The sequence below is a fragment of the Photinus pyralis genome, unplaced genomic scaffold (genome assembly GCF_008802855.1).
Source record: "Photinus pyralis isolate 1611_PpyrPB1 unplaced genomic scaffold, Ppyr1.3 Ppyr1.4_LG4, whole genome shotgun sequence".
Lineage (NCBI taxonomy): Eukaryota > Metazoa > Arthropoda > Insecta > Coleoptera > Lampyridae > Photinus > Photinus pyralis.
Window position 1 is genome coordinate 42,275,575 of NW_022170511.1, and position 23,801 is coordinate 42,299,375.

Consider the following 23,801-nt stretch of genomic DNA (forward strand, 5'->3'; position numbering starts at 1 on the left):
TGGAGCGTGGATGTGGATCCATCCATGGATCAGGAATCTAAATCATAGTGGTGATTTTTCCATTGTAAACGTTGGCCAAATCTTCCCTTAAGATTCAAAGCTTAAAATATGCAAGTGCAATATACGGAAAAAGGGTATTTGAACGTGAATTGGTACATGGCTACATTCCGTCTCAAATCAAATTTGTGTAAAAGTTGGTTTCAATTTTTAAATTTAAATGAACCGCCATTTTCATGTTACGCCCCCACGTAATGGGTTGGATAAACTAAATTCCCTTCTTCGACGAAACGGAAGTCAAGGTAATATGTTTATTGTATCCTAATCACATCATTGATACAGGTGAGGGCGCCTTTAATTAGTAATCAAAAGCTGTAAAAACCGGGACTTCTATTTAGGATAAACAGTAAAATCTCCAGAGTCCCGAGATGCGCGGCGCATATCCCCACCTTTAGCAAATGTAAGCGCGGCACAACAAACTTTTGGACAGTCTGAGAGTGTACACTGAGGTGAACTGTTGTTGCTATGTCGGAGAAATTACAAATTGGTTCCCTGGTCTGGTACGTATAATATTATTTCAATTAATTCCACATATAATTTGAAATTAAAGTAATGCGTTCCACGTGTAATCTTAACTTCTTTCAGGGCAAAAATGAAGGGATTTTCTCCTTGGCCAGGCTTGGTAAGTATATCGCGCCGCGACATTCAACCAAACCGTTACTACGTGCGCTTGCGTAAATTGCCGATTTTAAACATAACCTTTCTCTTTAACTTTACGTCAGTCTTTTTCGAATTTATTTTGTAAATAATGCCTTCTTCCAGATCTCGAAACCGAAACACTGGGTCAAAAAACCCGCGAAGAAGACGGATTTCCAATGTATCTACTTCTTCGGAACAAAGAATTAGTAAGTACCTGTCACTCCGCTGTTTAGTAACTAGCTTAATCGGTCTTGAAAAGCGCTAAGTGTCTCGAATTGTAGTGCCTGGATAGAGGAATCGAACATTATGCCCTACTTGGAGTTTAAAGAGAAATTGGTCAATTCGTGCAAATCTGCAAGTTTCAAAGAGGCCGTTGCCGAAATTGAGGAATTTCTGGAACGCATCGAGGTATGATGTCAACGACTTAATTGTAGTTGGCTGACGGTTTTGTTTATAGGCGGATCCTACTTTCACTCCTGAGCAGTTTGATAACGAAAGGGAACAGGATACCACCTTTGACCGTATTAAAGAAGACAGTAAGAGTGCGCCAAAGAAAAAGAAGGTTAGTTGTTAGTCATTAAAAAATGCACCAATCGCCTGTGTGGATTGCATTAATTACATTCAGAAACAAAAAGCCATCGGTTCATTTTTATCTGATCATACAATTACCAAATGAATGGTTACAGTACTGGCAGTATCATTGTAAATTGGATGCTAAAATTGTGTTAATATGTTCGTCATTTTTAATAGCATCTATACTCAATTGGGATGTGGTTCTACAGGGTGTTTTTAATTATTCGGTCTCCAAATCATTTTATTGTATGTTTGTTATGTCTTCATTTAAGTTTTTATACCTACACCGTAATTAAATCCAGCACTTTTGAAGTGTTAGTGATTTTACTAGGTGCTCAACAAATACGGCTGGCCGACTGCTGTGCCCTGAAAAGTTCGAACTCTCTCAAGAAATGTTGCAATGAAGATAGAGTGCACTCCAAAACAAAGAAATATATTTTCTGTAAATTTTTAAACGGTATCACAACAAAATGGTAATAGTGACTCAATCTTCGGTGGGCGACCGATAGCGCCCAAATGGTGAGGTTAGAGAAAAATTTATTAAATAAAACTTTTGTGGTATAAGAAGCGAATATTTTAGGCGTAAAGTGTTTTTAATGAAATGTATGTATTTCTCCATTTCAGCCTTTGGAGGGAGATGTAATTACATTAATTTCTTCCTTAATGAATTTTTAAATGGAACATCGTGGATATTTTTGTATTTTTTTGCACCTCTTGACAGCATTACTTTTTATGTGTTAGCACTTTTTCGTAATGGTAACCTTTTTACCGAATCTGACCAACTTCATGTACGGTACCTACACTATATCAAAGGTGTTTTCCAATTTGTACAGGATGAGTCAACAATTATGCTGACTGCCGTTATGATCCTAACAAAGGCTTTCTAGAGATTGTGCTTTTGTATGAAAATATTGAAGAATATTCTATATATTTTAAGTTTCAGTTGTTAGATAACATCAACTTTATTTTTTTTAATCCGGACCGGGAAACACGTTATATATTTTTGTTGTATCACTTAACATATTCAATAATCTTTAACATTAATAAATTATGTCCTATGTGCATCTCCAATGGTTTTCGATATATCTTAGTATTCATGCTTAATTATTAATAATGAAATATAAAATGAAGTAATTATTTATGATTATTTTTTAACATAGATATGTTTTTTTGTTGCATTTGACTTCATAAATAATAATTTAATTTTATATTGTTATTATTTATAATTTATTATTTATAAATTATTTTTTAATAGCAACCATTATTTTTAATCAGGTTCTTAAAGTGCAGACTTTTTGCTGCTGTATCCAAAAAAAGTGTACATTATATGCCTCCCTTGACTATGCAGAAATAGCCACTGACCACAAATTTAAAGTACATAGAGTGGCAGCTAACTTTTTATAATTTTGAATACCATCAAAAGCTTCTTTAAATAAATGTCGTTTTGAAGATACATTCAGTGTTCCACCTTGTATAAAAGACTTAAATTTATCTTTTGAACTTTATGATCGCATCCTGTATATTTAAAATATTTTGTAAATGTGCAGAATATTCATATTATACAAATCTTACCAAATCCTTCCTTCGGACCATAATAGCTCTCCACGCAACCGTTGACGTAGTTGTTAAAAAGCAAACATTTTTCCACCTCCACCCAAATGGATTTTTTGGAAGCTACGCCCTCCAAAGTCCCAAAAATTGTGTTTCTTATTTAACTGTTTTCTCAGAAATCAAAACATGTAGAAAAATGGAACACGGAGGACGAAGGTGCAAAATAATTCAGACCTCGACGTAATTTAGTGCTTGTGGGTTTTTCATCTTGGAGATATGGAATAAATTTTTAAAAATTGGAACAGTTTTTTATGTAATTTTTCAAAAATAAATAACCTAAGCAAATCCGTTAATTCCATCTTCCTAGCTGCTATGGTCGCTGAGAAAAAATTAAAGATGTTTACACGATAAGTTTTTATTTTATTTATTTATGAACATATCAGGGTACGCTTAAAAAAATGCAAAAATTCACTTCAAGGTATACAGTCTGTTACGTACATTTTTTGCATTTTTTTTGCGTCAGCCATTTTTATTAATTGGTATCCCATGTTAGTTACCATGGGCACAATAATCAAAACAAAATCGCATTGAATCCATGGCTTACTACTTATAAACCATAAAAAATAAGGTTTTGGTTCATGACTAAGCTTTTGGTTGAATTGAATTAACCTGAAACTGATTTTTTAATTCAATTTTCGTCAAACGGTAGGTTAGCTCTGTTTCACTGCTTTATTATTGCATAAAAGTTAGTACATTTATATAAGCAAGTATAAATTGTATACAATTCTTAAACCAAAATAGCTTATTATAGTAAATAATTGGGTTATAAGGTAGTAGCATGCTATACTTATCGATGTTTAGTCTCTTGGCATAGCTTCTCGGAAGGGGGTTCTTTACTCCGCTCTTTAGTTAACAGGAATTATAACCGATCACGATGAGAGGTTGAAAAGGAGGCTGTGGTTGGTATATATTTCGTTGAGACCTGTCATTAGAGTACCATAAAGGATAAAACCAGCTCCCCCCCCCCCCCTTTTGATAAGTGAGAAGGGCCGTAGTTGGTAGAAAACAGTTCTTTTTGTTGAGACTTTTAATTTGAAATGAAAGATAAAACCAATTGCGCTAACCCCGTCCTAACTGCAACATGAGTCACGGAGGACAGGTATAGTTTATAGAAACCATTTAAAATGCCTTTTTATTTGAGGCCAAGCATATCAATTAGAAACTTCAGATCCCAGATCAGCAATGCATCAACTGTTCGGGTAAAAAAATGAATGAAAATGGCATATCCATGACCCCCTCTCCATTTCCCTTGTATATCTGTATTTTTTGTTTAAATGTATAATTCTTTTTTTTTCCAAGTTTTGTTAGTATAACGGAAAATAGATAAAAATCCCTGTCGATGAAACATCTGATGGGTAGAACGTGTGTCCCCCCCCCCCCCCCCCCCTTAGAGGTTATACTTGGCGTATTGACATGACATGCGTATGCAAAACTAATTGTTCGTCGCACGTTTTATTTTCAGAAACTGCATCTCTGGAAATAATTCTTGCGGATGGGTGGGAGGTGGGGTAGCAAAATTTGGAGGCTATCTGGTACATCTTTAACGTGTAGGCTACCTATTTCAAAATCTAGGTCAATTCCCCTAAAAGCAGTTTTTTTTCAATTTTATAAAATTGCCCTAAGAAAATAGGTGAACCGTTCAAACATTTTTTCCAATTATTATGAGTCAGTGACCTGACAGCATTCATTTCTTCATAATGTGAATATTAAATTAAAAAATATTTAAAGAAAAATACACAGGGTGTAAGACGTAAGTGTGTAAAAAATTAGATGGTCGACTGGCAGTATTTGCAACAAAAAAGAACATTTTTACGAATAAAATAATAATACATTTTTTTCTCAGCAGCTGTTACAAAAAAGGGTGAGATTTGGTACACTCTTTTCGATTTTCTTCGCCAATTCCCAAACTCAGAAAAAAATGATTTTGACAAAATTGGATTCCTGCAGATCAGTGAACATGAAACCCCGTTTTTGAATATTTTTAAAAAAGGTTTGTCATAAAAAAAGTCTTCCAAGATTTGAAAATGTTCTGAATTATTCCTAGATAACAAATGATTGTTTTAATTCCTTTAAATTTAAACACCCTGTAGTTGGTAGGTCTTAATTGTTAAGCAACTTAGTGGGAATATCAGTCTCATGATACACTGATCCATTCAGCAATTTAAGAAACTGGATAACTAAAAGCGAAGGGTGTATTTATTTGAATATCTGCCTCCGTCCACCTCACTGTGCATTACTTATGGCATCTTGCACGTGCAAATTAAAGCAATTAGGAAAAATGTGCCTTGTCAATTTTTAACATTACGGATGCAGCTGCTTGTGTTACTCAAGCGTGTTCAAAGTTTCTTTTATTACTCCGATTTTGTTATGGTATTTTAGAAATGTAAAATGACCGCTGGGCAACTTGGTAGACGCTTCCTGTGACCAAGTGAATCCCAGGTTTGAGAATGGAAGCCTTCATAATCACCAATGTTATTGAATTCATATTTTTGTTTTAGGAATCCACCGGAGGCACCAAGCGGCTGTCCACTGCAATTACACCTAAGGCATCTAAAAAACGCAAATCCTCACAAAGCGAAGAGAACGGAGCAATTTCACCTGTTTTATCGAATCATGTACCTAAAAATTACGAAGAACTCCTTAATCGCCCTTTGGTGGAGAAACCCGTATGTACATTTTTTTTCTTAGAGTACCGAAAAATTGTTTTGTTCTTGTATGTCGGCGTAAACTAAACTTTTGTTTATAGATGAATCTTTGACTTACGAAGACCTCTCTAAGAACCAAGCAGTTTTTCAATGAATATTTATCTTATCTTTTGCATTGATTGCCTTTGTTTATACATGACTGGTAATACAGAAATTATTGTCGTTAATTAATTAAGAAGAACTATGGTTCGTCTACTATAGGCTACTACAATCGGATCCTTAATCTTATGCCGGGTGATTTTAAAAGACTAAATTATTCTAATATATCATCCCTCTAGGTAATATACAGCGTGGGGTTTACTTTTTGACTCGCCCTGTATAATGTTGTATGTATATGTGTAAAGGCAATTATACACACTGAATGCACGAGTGTACACATTCGATACCGTTTAGAATTTTTTTTCTTAACGTTCAAATGTGTGTGCTCTGTAAATTTGTACAATTTTTTTTGTCATATAACAGATTGGTAACTTGTGGTTTTCATTTTTCTCTTGGACACCCTTTATATTCAAAGAAGTGGCGTTTGAGTTCCGCTGTGAACATCCACATAGTACAGTTTGATACATGTTCCTAAAGAATACACTATTTTGGATATAGCAGGATAATTGGTGTGAACTGCAAGAATATGTAATAAAAAGGTGTGGTTGCTATTAAAGAAATTGCTCCCTTTGACCCCACTGACCACAAATTTGAAGTGCAAACTTTTTATAATTTTGAATATCAAAAAGCTACTTCAAGAAATATGTTGTTTTGAATTCATTGTTCCAGGAAAAATTTCCACCCTCACAGGGTTGCTTACTTGCTGTGCACATATTATTATTCATCAGTTAGAATGTGGCTATTCTGTGGCCGAATTGATTCGTATTTTGTTTTATTAGAATTTCTATTTCAACAAAAAACCGAAATGGAACTTCACTTCAATAGAAATTTGATGACTCCACATTTGAGGTAACCCATTTATTTATGGTTTTGAATTATTTATCTTTAATTCATATTCTCACACTCAACTGTCTCAATCGCATAGGTGTTTGTCTCACCAATTCTGACTAGGTAGTTCTAATAATGGCAAACTCATCGCCCATGTCAAAAGTAAAGTGGCCGCCGTATTGCCATTTCAGCAAGTGCCTTTCACGACGAGCGTCAGTTAGGCGTTTTTCGGAAACTGTAAAAAATAATTTTATTAAACTTTACACATAAAAATAAGGAAGTCGACACTAAATTTTGTTATTTGAAATGGCATGACTCTTTGGCGCATTTTTGCAAATTTATTTGTAAAAAAGGTAGCTTTTATTCTCACTTTGGCTGGCTGACTGGCTGGCAGCAAATGTGGGCCCGTAGAAGAACGCTTGTAAAAAGACAAGGAGTGTACATGTACCTACCCGGCCGTGTAATTAACAACTTTAAGAACGGAGCTACACTATGTGGGGTCGGCGACATCTTGGCGCCATCCCCGAGCCGTGGTGATTTTTCAGTTTTTTCCTCTCTTTCAGTTTTAGTCCGATTGTATTCAAATTAGTATCGTCGGAAGTGGGTACCGACAAAGGGAATGTGGTAGCCTTAAACAAGATCTTAGTGTTGGTGGAGTCAAAACTGGCAAATAGAATACTGATGTGCCACACTAAATTGCGCTGAAGTTCCTTCAATCTCACACGAGAACTTTGATAGTTCTAGCTTAAGTACAGCATCCCAGTGCCGTGTAATTGGAATGCTTTGCATTCTGTATGGTGTCTGCCAAACAAATAAATAAATAAATAATTTTTTTATTCACGTTTTATATTCTACATCTCATTCTAAAACTTAATAGTTCAGTGGCGTTCATCCCATTACAGAAACATCAAAAACTTAATTTTCTGAATAGAACACATTTTTTATTATCCCATTTGAAAGACCGTAAAAGTCTGCTTCTTTTCATATAAAATGTGCCGTTTTTTACACCGCCTACATCTGTGCGGCCCTCCAAAGTCTTCAAAAAATCTGCGCCGTTATTTTTAGTTTCCGTATGCATATCCAAATTATGACCAAAACCTGTTGAGCGCTCTTCTCGCAAAATTGTCAACGTACATCTCGGACGCTACACCCGGTATAATAATAGAAAATTTTTTCTACAATGAATTCCATTTTGTCACAGAACCTCTTTCTTCTGAACGCTGTGGTAAGAAAACAGATGTGAACTATCAATTGAAGAGTGACACATTTACCAATAAGACAATCGAGAAACATCGGCTTCCTCATACAGCCACAGCAACTTTTCTAGCAGTCCTTGTCTTCGTAGGTATATTTAAGTAATCCATAATGCAGATCTATTTTTTTGCGAATCTTCCAAAATTTGGGCCGCACCTCTGTTTAATCCAGGTGTTTGCAGACACCTAGTATATTGGAAACGTTTCAAAATCTTATTACCTCTACAAAATTATACGCCATTTGTGCAATAACAACACAAATGTGCACATATCAGTTGAATTTGCATTCACGGACGTGAATTAGTTACATCAAATAGAAGTTCAGATGAACCTGTTATGATTGGGAGTAGTGAGAAGCCAACTGTCTATTAAATGACACAATTCCGGCATGGCAGGCTTTCAAGTTGTGTAAACATTAAAACTTGTTTACGTGTCTACTGTTAACTTCCTTTTACAAGAAATTCTAATGCAATAAATATTTCCGCAACCATCCAGCAATTTAAACAAATTTTAATAATTCAAATGTTTCCAGGTCCTCTTGAGATCTATTCGGTGTAAAGGAAGTACACGAACTAATGTTGGCGTTTCGGGGAAATTTTGTAGACTTGTCTTGTTAGTGTTAAGTATGTCGAACAGTTTACGCGGGGTCTTATCTAGATCAGATTGAATTTCTTTTCACAGTTTTCACGTCATATATTTTTATCGTATCCTCTGTACTTATGGGACAAAATATTTGCATTCTGACTGAATTTTCTGTACCTTATTGTTAGCACTTTCTAAAGTATAATATTTCCACTTCCTATAACGTTAGCACTTTAATTTCGCCGTCCATCTGTCCGAGTAGCGGTCGGCGCATTATTTCATTTAATCCATATTTGTGGAGATGGTTGTCATTCTAAAACGAACCGCCGATTGTACTTTGTTTTAAAAAATCAAAAAATTCAAAAACACATTTAGATTTTAGATAGCTAGGGAGAAGCTTAGCTTAGTTTTAGCATTTACCCCTGTATCTCCAACTGCCTCCATGAAAAATATATGCACCCTTCCATCGAGTGATCCTGGTACATCATTAAGTGAACATGCATTTTGTTTTTACAAAAATATAGCTACACAAAATCAAATTTGGATTTGGACACTGGTTAATGTAACACTTAATTGCGACTAATGAATTTAATGTAAGTAGGTAATAACTAATAACGTAAAAATACAAGTACATACATCGTTACACCGCTGGAACTTGACTTGCTGCTTCGACATTTCCCCCATAACATGCGTTTTTAGATTATTGAAAGCTAAAAATACTCCATGATTGTGCGCCTTTAGTTCACAGTTAATTTTTTTTAACTCCCCTCGACTCGAGAACGAAAACGTGAATTAGTGAATCACGTTTTTTAACACGAAAATCAGGATTCAACCCAAATCGAATATGTTTGTGCAACCGGTCTTTAGTGTTTCGTTTCGTTTTTTTTAGCGCGTTTTTGTTTTTTATACACTGTCCAAGATAAGGATGTCTATCGTGGAGATTCCCGAAACTATGGAAGATACGACGATCGTCAAATTAGAGAAAAGATGTGCAATGAAATGGTCATAGACAACCGGACATATCTTCGGAAGTAATCGGAGATTTGTGGATTTCTTTAATTAATTGCGCATCTTTTCTATAATTTGAGCATCGTCGTATCTTCTATGCTTTCAGAGATCCTCATGATAGACATCATTATCTTGGACTCAGTCTATTTTAACTTTGGTTATTCGGTCGGCCGCAAAGGTTTTTTAAATATACTTTCGAAGGAATCATCGTAGAATTCTTTAGTAATAAAACCTCGATCCGTCGCACAAAAACGCGCATAAATAGCTCGCCGCCTCGAGTACTTTCCAACTTCTTTTCTGAAATCAAAGAATGAAGAAGCTATACCAAAGTATCATAAACTGATCTATTTTAATCTATTTTCAATCATTGTTTTTACTCCCGATGATATCGTATGTAAAACAGACTGATTTCTGTAACTTGGCAGAATATTGAATATAACAATGAATAAAAACAAATAAATTCACTAAATAGCATTTTTGTATCAGTTCCGGTTTGACCTATATTTCGAAAACTGAATTTGCCGATACGTTTGTTGGGCAAATATGCTAGCGCTAAATTTAACGGCGTGCAAAAGGTGGGACACCATTTTTTAACACTTTTATAGGGTATCTCCATAGCTATCAAAAAACTAATATGGGCGTCATTAGTTCTTTTTTGGGTCAAACTTAGAATGGTAAAATCAAAATTGAAAATATTTGCTGGCTAAAGAGATATGGGGGAAAATCAAAAAATGGTCAGTTTCAGAATGATCCTATATTTTCTCAGTTGAAAGGATATACAGAAAAATGTTTATTAGAAAAGGTTCATTAATTATAATAATTGTTCAATAGTTAATTAAATTAGCTAAAGTACTTATGCTCAGGATTGCAATAGCCAAATTAGAACAATTGAGAGTCGCGTTGTGGAGGTATTCAACAAAGTAATATTTTAATTCTTTGTTATATTTTACATATCGTTAACACCTAGTTATATTTACCATCAATTAATTAATAACAAAGCTACCCTTTCCTCAGTATAAATGAAATCGGTCATATCTCGAGTAACACCCTGTATAGTTTGAAATCATTTCAAGAGAGCAAGATAATTCATACTAACTATTCAATCAATCTCTGTTTAATTTTTATGAACGCCAGGAGGGAAGCTGTACGAAAAGAACTTCACAGATGCTTAATCAAATACTTTAACTGTCCTAAATAAACATTCTACATACGCCTCGTTTCAGGACGGAATAAATTAAAAATATAACATTAAATCTAAAGGTCTAATTTGAAAGTATTTAAAGTTTATAGTAGCAATAGAGTACACGTGAATTAACGAACGGCGATGTTATGTCTGCAATTTTCTGGAAGATTTAAGTAGGACAGGGATTGGCAAAGTTACTTCCTGAAATTTTACAACACAGCGGAAACATCATTACCGAATTACACATTTATCACTAAAACTAATCTGTTGTGAGTTGTGACATATTAATTGTGTTATAATGATAGGTAATGCTTTCATTTGTCTGTACAAACAGCCAAAATTGTGTTGAAATTGAGAGCAAAATGGCGTTCGGAAACAATTAGGGAGTGCAAGAAGGCAAGTTACTTCCGCATGGACTTTTTTCGACCCCAAACCAGTGGCGGAGGTATTGCGGTTGTTATAAACTGGTGGTCTATAACGCAAGACGTTGCAAAGCGTATCCAACGGGTACAAAATAGCTGCATGCGTATGATATTCGGCATACGCAGGTTTATCGTTATACCTTACCGCCATTCTAAGAACACGAACTAATTGATACGGTTTGAAGGACCAATTTGCGCCATTTGTGACAGGTTTCATTTCCTAAAGTTTTTCTACTTGCTACTTCAAATATACTCGCCTCGGTCGTTCTGTGACAAAAGCCAATGAAATATTGTTCGATAAATTAACCGTTTTCGTTGCTTCAATTATTCATATTTTTAGTTTGGAATTACTTTATTTATTGATCACGTGTTTTGGATTACGACCCACACTTGCAACGTCATGGGAAAAAATTCATAAATGCCTTCTAATTGCGTGAAAAATACGAAACGTGCAGTGGTGGACAGAAATTATTTAAAAAGCGGGAATCTGAATGGCCAAGGAGTTAGAAAGGTAATTTGTGATTTGATCATTATCATCAGTCACTACTGAGGCCGGATTCTATCAAATTTCTCACTTTAAAAAGTTTTAACACATAAAAAACTTGATAATCAGAATCAGGATTCCAAAAATCCAGTTTGGCGCTAATAGAAGAGTGTTTATTTTCACGTTTAAACTGCCTAGATAGTCATTGATCTCTTGTAATAGAAAACCCTCCAAATAATGGTGTCGATATTTTTTTTAATGTTTTTTTTTGTATTGGTACAGTCGACACATTTAGAGTATATGTTTTCAGGCGTCCCCTTCGTTGGATATTAACAGCATATCCGAAAGTTTTAAGAGTAAGAAAATTGAAGCCTCGACGAAAACCTTCGGTTTCATCGGATTGGGCATAATGGGATCGAGAATTGTAAAGAATTTGATCAACTCCGGGCACAAGGTGAATTTATGGAATAGGACCGCGAAAAAGGTAAGACGTCAATTTTCGTTTATAAATGAATATAGCTTCTCGCTTTTATTTGATTAACAAGTACATGCCATATAATTTACATGTAGATAAATCACAAAAGGTACATAATAAACATTCAATACGTTAGGATGGTGGCTAACCGCAAATTAATCTGTGGAAGAAGAGAGCGTACAGTTAGCCAATTTTCCCCCAAGTTCAGAATTCTTGTCTCTCTTTATTTAAGAAAAATAGTTTCCTTTGAATTGGTACCCGCAAAAACTTTCTATTCCAGTGTAGAATTCACTTATAACTATGATCATCTACTTAACACTTAAAGTTTATCTAAGAGCTACTCTTGGCATTTTAATATTAATCTATAAAAAAATTAAAAACATTTCCTAAGTATCCATCAATTGCAATTGCTACCATTTTTTTGTCATTAAATTAGGTACTTGCTAAAAGCAAACGTAAATTCTAATTGCTCAGTCTCCAATTGATAGGTGAAGCACTGACTAGGTATATCCAAGTCTAGTATGGGCATTTTTGATTTAGTCTTGTTTTATTAAGATTATTGCAAAATTAGCGGGTATAAGTAAAGTGGTATTGCGACGGCCCCAAATTGTCAATCAACTAGAAGAGATAATTGCAAAATAATGTGTTGAAAATACTGAACGGTTTAACAATATAATAAGTCGATTGGCACACCATAGCTGACGACTCTACACTGTGATAGTTTCACTCACACCTTATCACAGCTGTCACAAGTTATTATTAAAGTGGGCTACAAAGCAGTTTCAACGTCGTTTTTGCAATCTCCATACTGATTGATATGCTCTATAATGTGTTCTTCATATGAAGGCAATTTTGGTAAACTAGCACTAGATTTAATATCACACTTATCAACGGTATCCTGGAGGTCGGGAAGATTTTCCATAGTGGTGGAGCTCGCTCCCATTCTGTTCCAATCCTGAAGGTCTGGGAATTTGGGTTTTCTTTCGATGTAATTGATGTGGACACCGGCCGGCGGCGAGACGGTTCTGGATGCTAGCGATCGCTCGGTCGGCGTGTAGTACAGGGAAAGCCTACTCTGCGTTGCACAATCCGTCAGATCGTCGAGCTGAGCCAATTGTTCGATTTTTGATTTAATGTACATGTCGATACCGTTCACTTCGTCGACCTCGAAGACACTCGATTCCGCTCGTCCGCACGTACCAGCGCGACAGTTATCGAAGTAGAGACTTGGAAGATTTTCCAATACCTTATTCAAGGTTTGCTGTTGGTATTTGTACGATTCCCGCAAACGTAACACTTTATGCGCGCTAAATTTGCGAATTTTGTTTCTTTGAAAGACGTAATTCTCGCGCACCCAATTTAATTGACCCGTCGAGTAATCGCGCACCTTTCGGACCTGCAGAATAAAATTGAAGAATTACGGTGGAGGAATTCGCAAACGAACCTGGTCGTAGTATTGGTCGCGCAAGGTGACGAGGTGCTGAGTTCCGTACTCCCGAAGGTCTCGGAAGTGTTTCGCTTGCGTCTGGTAGCTACCTTGGATCCATTCCACTTGCTGGATGCAGTTTTCCTTAATTCGGTTGACCTAAAAGTACCAGATTAGAGCTGGTGGGTTGGCTTGGGGGTGTACCTGTTGAGCGTAGTTCTCGCGCAACTTTTCCAGTTGTTGGCTTTTGTATTGCTCGATATTGTCTAGCATGTCGTATATTTGGCGAGCGCGAGGCGACGTTCGGTCGCGTTTACAAAAACTGCAGCAGTGATTGAGAATACCAAATCTGTAAAGAAGGCGGCGGTTATTAGGGTCTGGTGTGCCGATACTAACCTATTCAGTATGTATCGCAGCAATTGGACGATCAGGGTAAGTGCGAGAAATCCGAAGGCGCACTGAAGTCCCACAATAATGCTCAAAATTCGGATGTTGTTCCAGTCCGTGGGGTCGATGTGGAGTAAAACTTCCGAGGTCAAGTTCGCTACGGGGTTGCTGGCGTAGCACCAGTACCTGCCGCAATCTTCACGCGTCACGTTTTGAATGTAGAGTGTTCCGTTTTCTAAGACTTGTATTCTAGGAGGAACGGTGCGTATGGCATTGAGGAATTCGTCATGCACACGGGGATGTTTGTAAAAAACGTCGGCCACCGTTATATCCGGATTCCAGTGGTAGACTGCTTGAGATGGCCAATGGTAAACTTCGCGCGAAGGTGTAACCCAAGTTATTGACGGATTTGGATTCGCCACAAAGCGGCATTCGAGCAACGCGTTCGACTTGAGACGGTATTGGTTTGTAGGGGTCTTGTACGTAATTTGCGGTCCGGAACAGTTCAGATGTTTTAAAGTTGGTATCATGTCGTTTGGGTAAGCGTGCGGGCCACAGCTCAGTTTTGAAAGAGTTAGATTGTTGTGTTTATCGACCCACGGTGCGAACCACATCATTCTGCAATCGCAACCCCATGGATTGCGTTCAATATTGAGATATTCGATATGGGTTAAGTTTGACAACGACAATGGTAAAAATGCCAACTTATTTCCTCGGATATCAAGATGTTTGATGAATGGAGTGTCCAGTAATACGTACGGCTCAATCTCTTTCAGAAAGGTGTTGTTTCGTATACGTAGCGATTGCAGTTGTTTCAGTCCCAACAGTTCCGTGTTGTGGATCACCTCAATGGAGGTGTTGTCCAATGTCAAATACCTTATCTGAGGGCTATAATGGAATAAACCGTACGTGAGTTGCTTCATCTCGTATCCGCTCAAATTCAACTCTTCCAATCCATAGAGGCCACGAAATGTCCAAGCCGCCAAATTTGATAGAGGATTGTTGGCCAAATTTAAGTACCGCAAGTTATTCAGGGAGTCGAAGAGTCCTTTTGATATGTATACCAGCGCGTTATTGGACAAATCAAGTTGCCTCAAGTTAGTCAAATCGGCAAGTGCGTTTGAAGTTAGTATAGCCAAGTTATTATTGTTCAAGTGTAATACTTCGATGCGTTTATTAAACAAAAAAAAATGATCCAAAAAACTAACAATGGAATTGTACGACAGATCTAATACTCGAAGGCGCTCCATGGGAGCAAAAACTTGAAAGGGAATCGCGTACAAATTATTATTTGACAAACATAATTCTTCAATGTTTAAGCCTACGAAAACCATGCGTGGAAGATCACTAAGTTTGTTGTAAGACAAATTAACGGTTCTCACATTTGAGAAATTTTGAAAAGGCCACTCGTCCTCGTAAAACACGAAGTCATTTCCACTTATATCTAAGTATTCTAAACTCTCGGGCGATTCCAGAAAATCTGTCGTGTTTAAATTACTGTTAATCCATTCTAATTTTTTCGCGTTATTCAGCTGCAGAGTCGTACTGTGTGTTACGTTAATGAGTCTGAGAAACACCACGCTTGGTGGTACGACGACGTCCCCGACCCGCCCATTTCGGCAGATGAGCGTCGACGGATTGGGCTGTACGCACAAATCCCCATTTCCGTTTACGTATACCGGCAATATTATTGTCAAATAGATGACAACGTAACCGACATTGTTTAACCGCCGGTTATTACCCATAATTTATTTACAATCATCGTTTCATTTGCTTTCTTCGGCTCCCTGCAATAATAAACATTGTTAGAAACTGTTTACTCGACATTGTAATCAATATTTAAACGTCTTTGCACTCTGAACCGTTACTTAAAAAAGATTAGGTTTTGGGAAAGTAAAGTTGCGGTTTAATTATTCGAGAAGGTCGATAGCTTGTAACTGAAATTCTTACTCATGACATAATTGACAAATGAAATTGTCAAACCTAATGCCATGCTTGATTGAAAAAAAAATGGATTAATCTAATTGGTTGGGGTACTTATACAGACTTGATATCTCTGAATTAAACACGAGTACATTCAAAAGGTACAATCGAGGGTATAATAATACAAATTTTTTTTCAACAAATATGTATTCCAGCGTTTTATTTAACACACCCTCATTATCGAAGTTATTCCATTTGTGTAATTTTGAACCGGTGCGAGAGGAGAGCATTCATCGATACCGCGATCTATAAAATGTTCTCGCACATAAATATGTGCAAAGGGGGAGTCAAAACACGTTCTTTCATCTTGCTTTTGTAGGCCTCAAAATTTTCTTTTCTCGGTAACTAATGGAAAAAGGTAACTAATGGAAATAAAAGTGCGGAAATCCCCAAAATTTTAGTTTCATTTAACTACCGAAAATTGATTTTTATTTTTTTCTCGATAAGTCACAAATACGAACAAATTACAAAAGACCAAAAAGTTTCTAAATAAATCGGAAAATTAAATTCTTGTTTCACAATCTACCAGTGGCGCACCAAAAAAAAATTCAGAGATAGAAAATGGAAAAAACAACACCCTGTAGATTCTCACTACCCATGACTCAAATAGTTGTTCGTCAAATGATTTGTCCTCAAATTCCTATTCAGTGGGAAGTGTAAACAATGTCACATAGAACCCGTATGAATAAAAGGGAGCTTATACTTGCAAAATTCAAAGTAAATACTCGTAACTGCCCCTTCATACTGGTCTGTTTAACAGCGCTACACTAGGTCCTGTCCTACTGCTCAGCAGCGCTGCTAAATCGCCCAGTGTGAAGGAGCACTTACGAGTATTTACTTTGAATTTTGTAAGCATATGCTCCCTTTTATCCATATGGGCCAATATTTCAATTTAAGTACTTAAAATTGAAGAAAACAAGTGTAATTAATCGGCGCATGTGAGAACGCTAATGTTCGTAATCACTTAGGCCCATAATAATATGCTCATCACTTTTTTAAGTCGTTTTGAAAAGTAGTTTCCTCTTCCCTCAGCCATTTTCACAAAGAGCGTGTCCAGTGACTTCCCGTTTTTGATGTTCGATCAAGAATGGCAGTTTGATGGATTTTTAAATTAATTTTGGACATTTCAAACCGCCCTTCCCTTAAGAATTTCGTATACAAACTCGGAAAAATCGAAGGAACGCCACTAGTTTCAACGTTACACGGTGCGGAGTAAAAAATTAACTTTTCGGATCCCCATTTGTTCTAGTTCTATTTCAAAATGAAAAATACATATTTCCGACATTGCACCAAGTTTCAGAATTTGTATACCCCCGAAATTGGCTGTACTAAATCACATACAAAATCAATTGAACTTTTTTTTATACGGCAAAGGATATGGGGAGGGCGTACTGTTGCTGTAGATGTAGGATATTGGGTCAGTCAATTTAGTGAACTCAAAATGACGTATCTTTGAGGATTAATTTTTATTTTAATTCGCTTAGTTTATATGATTTCGGCTTTCCATTTCTACCGAGTATAACAGGACCATGGTACCCCACTCCCCCATTTTTGAAGAAAAAGCTTCATTCATTTAAGCAGTAGTAAAATTTATTAATTTTTGAAATTCGAAAATTACCATATTTGAATTTTAAAATAATAAAGTACAATTTTTTCGAAGTTTTAATTACCTGAATTTAATTCCCGTAATCGCCTATTAATTATGCTTAACGGATAAAAAAGCTTAACTTGTATTTTAAATGCAAATTGAGCTAATAGTGAATTTGGCACGAGACGTTTTTAATTTAAATATTTTTGCTTTGATATCTTTTTTCATGTGAATTTGCTCAGCTCGATTTTATATAGACATTCTGTATCAATTCTGTAACCAAATTTTCTAAAAATGCGCTTTTTAATTTTTTCATTGGGGCTTTGGATTGATATGTCAAAACAGACCAAATTTCCCAAAGGACATTCAGTGTAAAATTAAAGTAGTAGAACTGGGTGTACCATAAGGACTGTTTTTGTTTAATTGAAAAGTGCCTGGGATTTTTTGGCAACCGAATGCAAGACAAAAATTTAATCTCTCAAAAAAATGAACGTAGGGTCATGGGTTTTACTATGGTAGGGACGATCTGTCTCCCCCTAAACATATACTTATACACATTTAAAATTTCAAGCCCCACGGTCACGAGGGGAGGTGGTGAAACATTTTTTCCTTCGGCCTCGTTTCTTCATAAGCGGTTCTTTCTTTCCCACATCATGTTAACCTTTTTAGTGGCGCAAAAGACACACCCTTATATGATTGATTGGTCAAATATGTTTATGATTAATCTCCTTGGAGAGCTTGTTTAATCGAAGTCCTCATATTTTTAGGGTAACTTTTTTACTACGCGTGTGGTTTACAACAAAAATGAGAGGAATTGTCATGAGCTACTATTATTACAACTCCCACAATTCCATAATCGGAACCAAAATAATCGAGATAAAAAAATCATATCATTTTTCCCCGTTGTTATCGGAAAATCGGCCCTTATTTATTATTGATGCGCGTGGATTATTGGATATTTTAATGAAGGTGTTTTATAGTTTTGATCGATTTTATTTGTGCAACCACGTGGGCGTAAGTCATAGGATGCGAATATAATTTGCCCCTGCAGGGCTTGCAAGTCGCGCACCCTCTGATCTTGAACTTTGCCCATATAGAAACGCAATTTATTAAAATTTCCGTATGTTTGCGAATCTCGTTGGTTTATCCGTAAAAATTAAACGCAAATTATCCGTTTAATTTGTTATCGGCGCTCAAATTCGGATTAAGGAACTTCAAGGACGACGATAACGGGAAGCTTATTATCTTTCAACAAAGAAAACACTTAATAAAGCCGTAGAAATGCCAAGGATTTTAGTTTCTGGTCTCATTTCGAAATGTAGAAAGTGTACGTGACGTGTATTTAACATAAAATTAACGATGATAATTAATACTAGACGCGTCGCCGACTTACCCATACGGGCGCGATTGTAATTAAAAAAAACACGTAGCACTTAACAACAAGAAACTAATCCCTACGAACTCTTTATTGTAAAAATTACTGGCAAATTCACGACAACAGCAGCACCGTTAATACGAGAAACTGCCCGAACGCTGCCTGCTGCCTGCACATTTCTTTACTCGAACGCTATGCTCAGCTGTCCTAGTGGGAAAGCAGTCGGTCGAGTTCATTTTAGGACGAAGGGGAGTCCGTCTACATTTTCCCGAATGATTACGCCTAAATAAAAAAGCGTAGGTAATCCCAAATTTAAATTTGTCAACATTTTTCGTAGCGCAATACGTAAATGGCGACCTTCTTATGATTGCCCGCTCTATGCTAATTGAGCTTATTATTATAATCGATACAGTTTATGTGCATTCATCGAAAAATGGCGACCATATCCCGATATATTCGTCACACTATCATCATCAATGGCGGGCGTACACCCAACAACAACGTAGCGCGATCAATACTCGTTTTTTGATACCCAGATTTTGCGCCTCGCAGTCTCCCTGACCTTGATTTTCAACGTTACATGAAATTGTTACCCGTGTCATAAATTGGCACGGCACCGCAGACTTTAATGTAATAAAACGAAATTATCGAACACGGTTTATTTATAGCATCTATCGGTGTAAAGTACAATGTACTCGAATTGTCCTTTAGCGTGGCAATGAATTCTGCACGCCTTCTCCCAGAAACCGTTACGCCCTCTGGCTTTCCCGCGCGCTTATTCAAATTGTCTTTTTTTGTTTACAGGCGGAGGAAGTGAAAGAGCAGGCAGATCTTACATCTCCGGGCCAGGTGAAAACCTTCAGCGTGCCCTGCGATGTCGTCTACAACTCTGATATCATTTTCTCGTGCGTTTCCGACACGAGGGCGGCCAAAAATGTAAGTTTATTTATAAAAAAAAAAAATAGGTTACTCTATTTCCACTTGGCGAACCCTCTCATTTTGTTTATTTAATAACGCACGTTTCCGCTGGAAGTTGCGGTCAGTTACTTTATCTAAGTAGCAGACGATACCTAGAAATGCAAGGTAAACAACACATACCATTTATTTGGAGTTAAAATGAAACTATAACTTAAAAAAAACTGTTTTGGTCTTTTTACGTTATTTTATTCCATATACGCGAATGAATACACAGAGCGATCAATAAAACATTTACTTTGAAGAAATATATTGTCACATTTTTTGATACACATTTTTATACTTGAAACGTTGTTTAGCGTATTCGACTATAATACGACATTTACAAGAAGCGGAGGAAATATTTTTGATAGGTGCAAAACTAGAAAAAAAGTCGCCATTTGATAGGCTCAAATTTGGCGAAAATCGTCCCTTAATATGTCAACCCATTTTTAAGTTACAAGTAGTTTTGTGGGGGTCCATAACTTTGTACTATTGACTATTTTGCAAATTTTTTTGAAATTTTAAACTGCCAAAATAATTTTTGGTTTTTGCTTTTAACAAACACTTGGGCGTCGTTGGAAATGACATCCTGAAGAGGATGGAGTTCATACCTATTTTTTTTTACACCGCGCCCACTTGTTTTATTTGGGATGCACGTTCTGTCTCGACCCTCCTGACCAGGACCTTCGGCCAATATATCGGTCACCATTGATCTATGCCTCACATTGCTCTTCCTGCCAACGCCTGCAGGTCAAGTTCACTCCCGAACTCTTTTTGTTAGCAATGGGACCTTGGATTTTTCGTGTTGGGTCGATACCATGGCCTAACAAAGTCACTCAGCGGTATAATCATAATTATCAGGCGGTACCCGAGACCGCTTCAGAGGCTCATACATTCTCGGAGCCTAAGAATATATCTGCGAGGGGGTTTACGCCACATTTTGTGATCAGGAGTGTGCCTGCGTCCTGTTAAGATCTACTATTAATTTATACCGTTCTGACTAAAGATATCATGTTAAATCCAGTGATAATAGTGATAATATTCAAAAAAAGATTTTAAAAAATTAGAAAGTTCCAAATGATTCAAAAAAATACAAAAAATTGAAACAAAGGTTTGAATTTTTTAAACAAAATTTTGTTATCTTTTGGTATCCATTTTGAATTTTTTTGTATCATTTCTGGAAATGTTTAAATATGATAGTTAAAATAGTGTTCTAGTTAAAAAAAAATGAGGTTAGGCCCGATAAGTTTTTTTACCTGACTCCGTATACCTAATTTAAAAACTGAAAATGTCCAATTTCGTTTTCATTTTCTCAAGCTTAAACGCTCGGAAATGGACGCTTCCCTTTGACACCTTCTATGGGCACTTTTATTGGGAAACTTGCTTATTTCTTATGGACGCCATATTGGATATTTACGGAATGAGATAAAGGGAAAAAAAAGAAATTCAGTTGAATGCGTCGCCATTATAGCCATTTTGATTTAGCAAGATCTAGTTACCTGTGGATGTTTTGTTGAGAAATGAATGTAAAGCATTTGATTTTGAAAATTTTCTTGTAAATTTATATTAACGTATAGAGTGTGAAGCATCATTATTGTTATTTTTTAGCGCATTTTCCAAAAGGAAAATAAACGCTATTGTCCGCACTTTGTCCGTCTGTACCACTACTAATCTTCCAGTTTAAGCTTTTTTGTTGTGGTTTCTGTTTTATATGTGTAGCACAGCCCCGAGGCCAGAACGACAAAAGATTTTTGGATTAGTCACTTCCTTCCCGAGTTATTACTGATTTTGTACGGAAAAAGTTCGCTTTCGTGGGTCGCAAGTGACCATTTTAAAATATGAAATTAACCACCTTTTGCAAAGCGCGTGCCGTTTTTTTAGGGGAATTCTATGTGCTCATTGTCCACGTGCGCGTGTCGCTTGTTAAATTTGTAAAAAAATCGTTTACAAACCGTCCCCAATCGATATCCATTATTACAAGGGTATCTTTGAATCGAAATTTGCGAATGCTCTCAAGTTTAATGAGATACGAACGATAATGAAAAATAATGTAAATGGAATAGAAAAATTCCTTTCGTGATAAGGTATCCGACTTTATCCCGTAACAAAAATACTTGTTTAGAGACCGTATAATGCGCACTGTACAACGTTCCGTACCTACATTATTGATCACTAACAATTTCTAAGAAAAACATTTGTTTCTCGTTGTATATAACGTTAATTGGATTGCGTTTACCTGCACACAACCCTGAGTTTTTATTTTTATTTTAAAGTATATACTTTTCTTTAATTACCCTCACCAATAAAAACTTGGGAGGTATCGAAATCACTTATACAATTTTGGTTTTGAGATTACACCAGATCTTTACGTGTCAAGGTCCCAGGTGTCCAAAAAAATGCTTTTTAAAACATGTCTGTATGTATGTGTGTATGTGCGTGCGGCATGATTTGTGTAAACAAGGTTCAGGCGAAACTACCCGCACGATTTGGTTGAAATTTGAAACTCTTAAATAGTCTAGAGATTTGAAGCTATTCGAAAATGGCAAAATGCCTTTTAGGCAACAACATCGATATTTATTGAATTACGTATAACTTTGTAAGGAGCAGACCGATTTGGCGACAATGTTGTACCACTCTAATGGTCCTGTAAGCTGAGCGGATTTTGGAAAAGATGGAAAATGTGAAATGCCCTTTTGGCTATAAAACTGATATTTATTGAATCAGGTATGAGCGTTAAAAAGTTACCCAGTGAGTTGATCGATCGATGCGATTGGTGACGTTCCAGCCACCCCACTGGTAGCCAGTATTTTTAGCGCATTTTTGAAAAAAAATACGCTATTTGCTATTATATTTGTTATGGATGGTTGTCCGGCTGAAATCTCTGCAATTACAATCTCTAGACCAAGCTGTAGGGCACGAGGGAAATTGTCATAAAGAACTCATTCTTTTTGCATTAGCAATTAAATGTGTAACGCGCGAATTTTACACTTGTCTGTTAAAAGAGTAGTCTTTTAATGTAACCCGTTGTTCTCCATATTAAAAATTTGTATTTATGCAGCCATTTAAAAATATCGAACAAGGAAAAAAATTAATAGTAGGGCGATTTCTTTTGACAGTAAATTAACGGATTACGGAAACTGACTCCACTGTTATTTGTTTAGAAGAAAAGGGGATGGTATAAAAACTCGTTTTCTACATTATACCCCAACATGAGTCGATTTAGTAATCAAGATTTTTCAAGAGTGGCAATTTTCCTATTGGAATCGAGTAAATGGTATACATATTTTATTAGGAGAAAACTAGTCTATTTCTATGTGCGCGTGGCAAATTCACTGCAAGCACGGAAACAGTAATTCTAGACGCGTAATGAACGATATTTTTTATTATACTTCTTTGAAATCGACAACTTACAAAACAAAAACATTTTTTTTTATTTGATAAAGAGATTGTATTTACGAATTAAAATACAAAATGGGTACATGTTAACTATTACATAAAGTGTTCCTTAATATCCTTATTTTATGACTAAAAAAGTCCATCGTTATTGATCCACAGAGTGTTATAATTTTACCATACATTTCACAATGTTAATGTTTAATTTATAATCATGCAAAACACAAGATACAATTTCAAATGCGAACTATCAAAAGTAATAAAAATAAGAGATTATCCAAATAAATCCAGCACTATTTTAAAAGATTTACTTTTCATTTAACCAACTACAGAAAATTGATTTTTATTTTTTTTGTAAACGATCGCAATTCGCAGATACGAAAAAAATACGATACCAAGAACTTTCTAAACAAATCAGAAAATTAAAATGGATCATTTTTGAAAATAACTGAGATATCATCGAAAAATTCAAAATCTCAAAGTTCGTTTTTCTATTTCGATGTGGAAACAATACCGAAACCGTACTTGATTGGCCCAGTTTGCGTGCGTTTCTAGACAGAAATGATGCTGAAAGAAATAGAAACGTATTATTTTTTTTATTTTGTTGGATTGGTACCACTCGCTTTTTTGCCGTCAACGGTATCCGTCAAATCAAAACTAAACATAACCTGTAAAGTGTAAATAACGTACGAGGAACTTGACCGATTGTATTAATTCCGATTAATTCTGAATATATACTCCAAAGGGTAGAACTTTTTTTATTTTTACTTAGC

General features: G+C 36.0%; 2 protein-coding genes across 2 annotated transcripts in view; one reads left to right on the plus strand and one right to left on the minus strand.

The window, feature by feature from the left end:
* Nucleotides 1-405: 405 nt before the first annotated feature.
* LOC116169616 (putative oxidoreductase GLYR1 homolog) overlaps nt 406-23,801 on the plus strand; it is a 30,073-nt gene continuing 6,677 nt past the window's right edge. The window contains exons 1-8 of the mRNA XM_031485759.1: nt 406-557; nt 643-679; nt 820-902; nt 978-1,104; nt 1,154-1,258; nt 5,379-5,546; nt 11,755-11,928; nt 19,483-19,614. Coding sequence (XP_031341619.1) covers nt 523-557; nt 643-679; nt 820-902; nt 978-1,104; nt 1,154-1,258; nt 5,379-5,546; nt 11,755-11,928; nt 19,483-19,614 — 861 coding nt within the window. The 5' untranslated portion in view covers nt 406-522. The remainder of the gene's footprint in view (nt 558-642; nt 680-819; nt 903-977; nt 1,105-1,153; nt 1,259-5,378; nt 5,547-11,754; nt 11,929-19,482; nt 19,615-23,801) is intronic.
* Nucleotides 11,941-18,952, minus strand: LOC116169615. Its single transcript, XM_031485757.1, has 5 exons — nt 18,697-18,952; nt 13,742-15,519; nt 13,550-13,694; nt 13,364-13,504; nt 11,941-13,315 (listed from the first exon to the last, which is right to left on the minus strand). Exons 2-5 carry the CDS (start codon nt 15,475-15,477, stop codon nt 12,689-12,691), a joined length of 2,649 nt encoding a protein of 882 aa, XP_031341617.1. The 5' UTR covers nt 15,478-15,519; nt 18,697-18,952; the 3' UTR covers nt 11,941-12,688.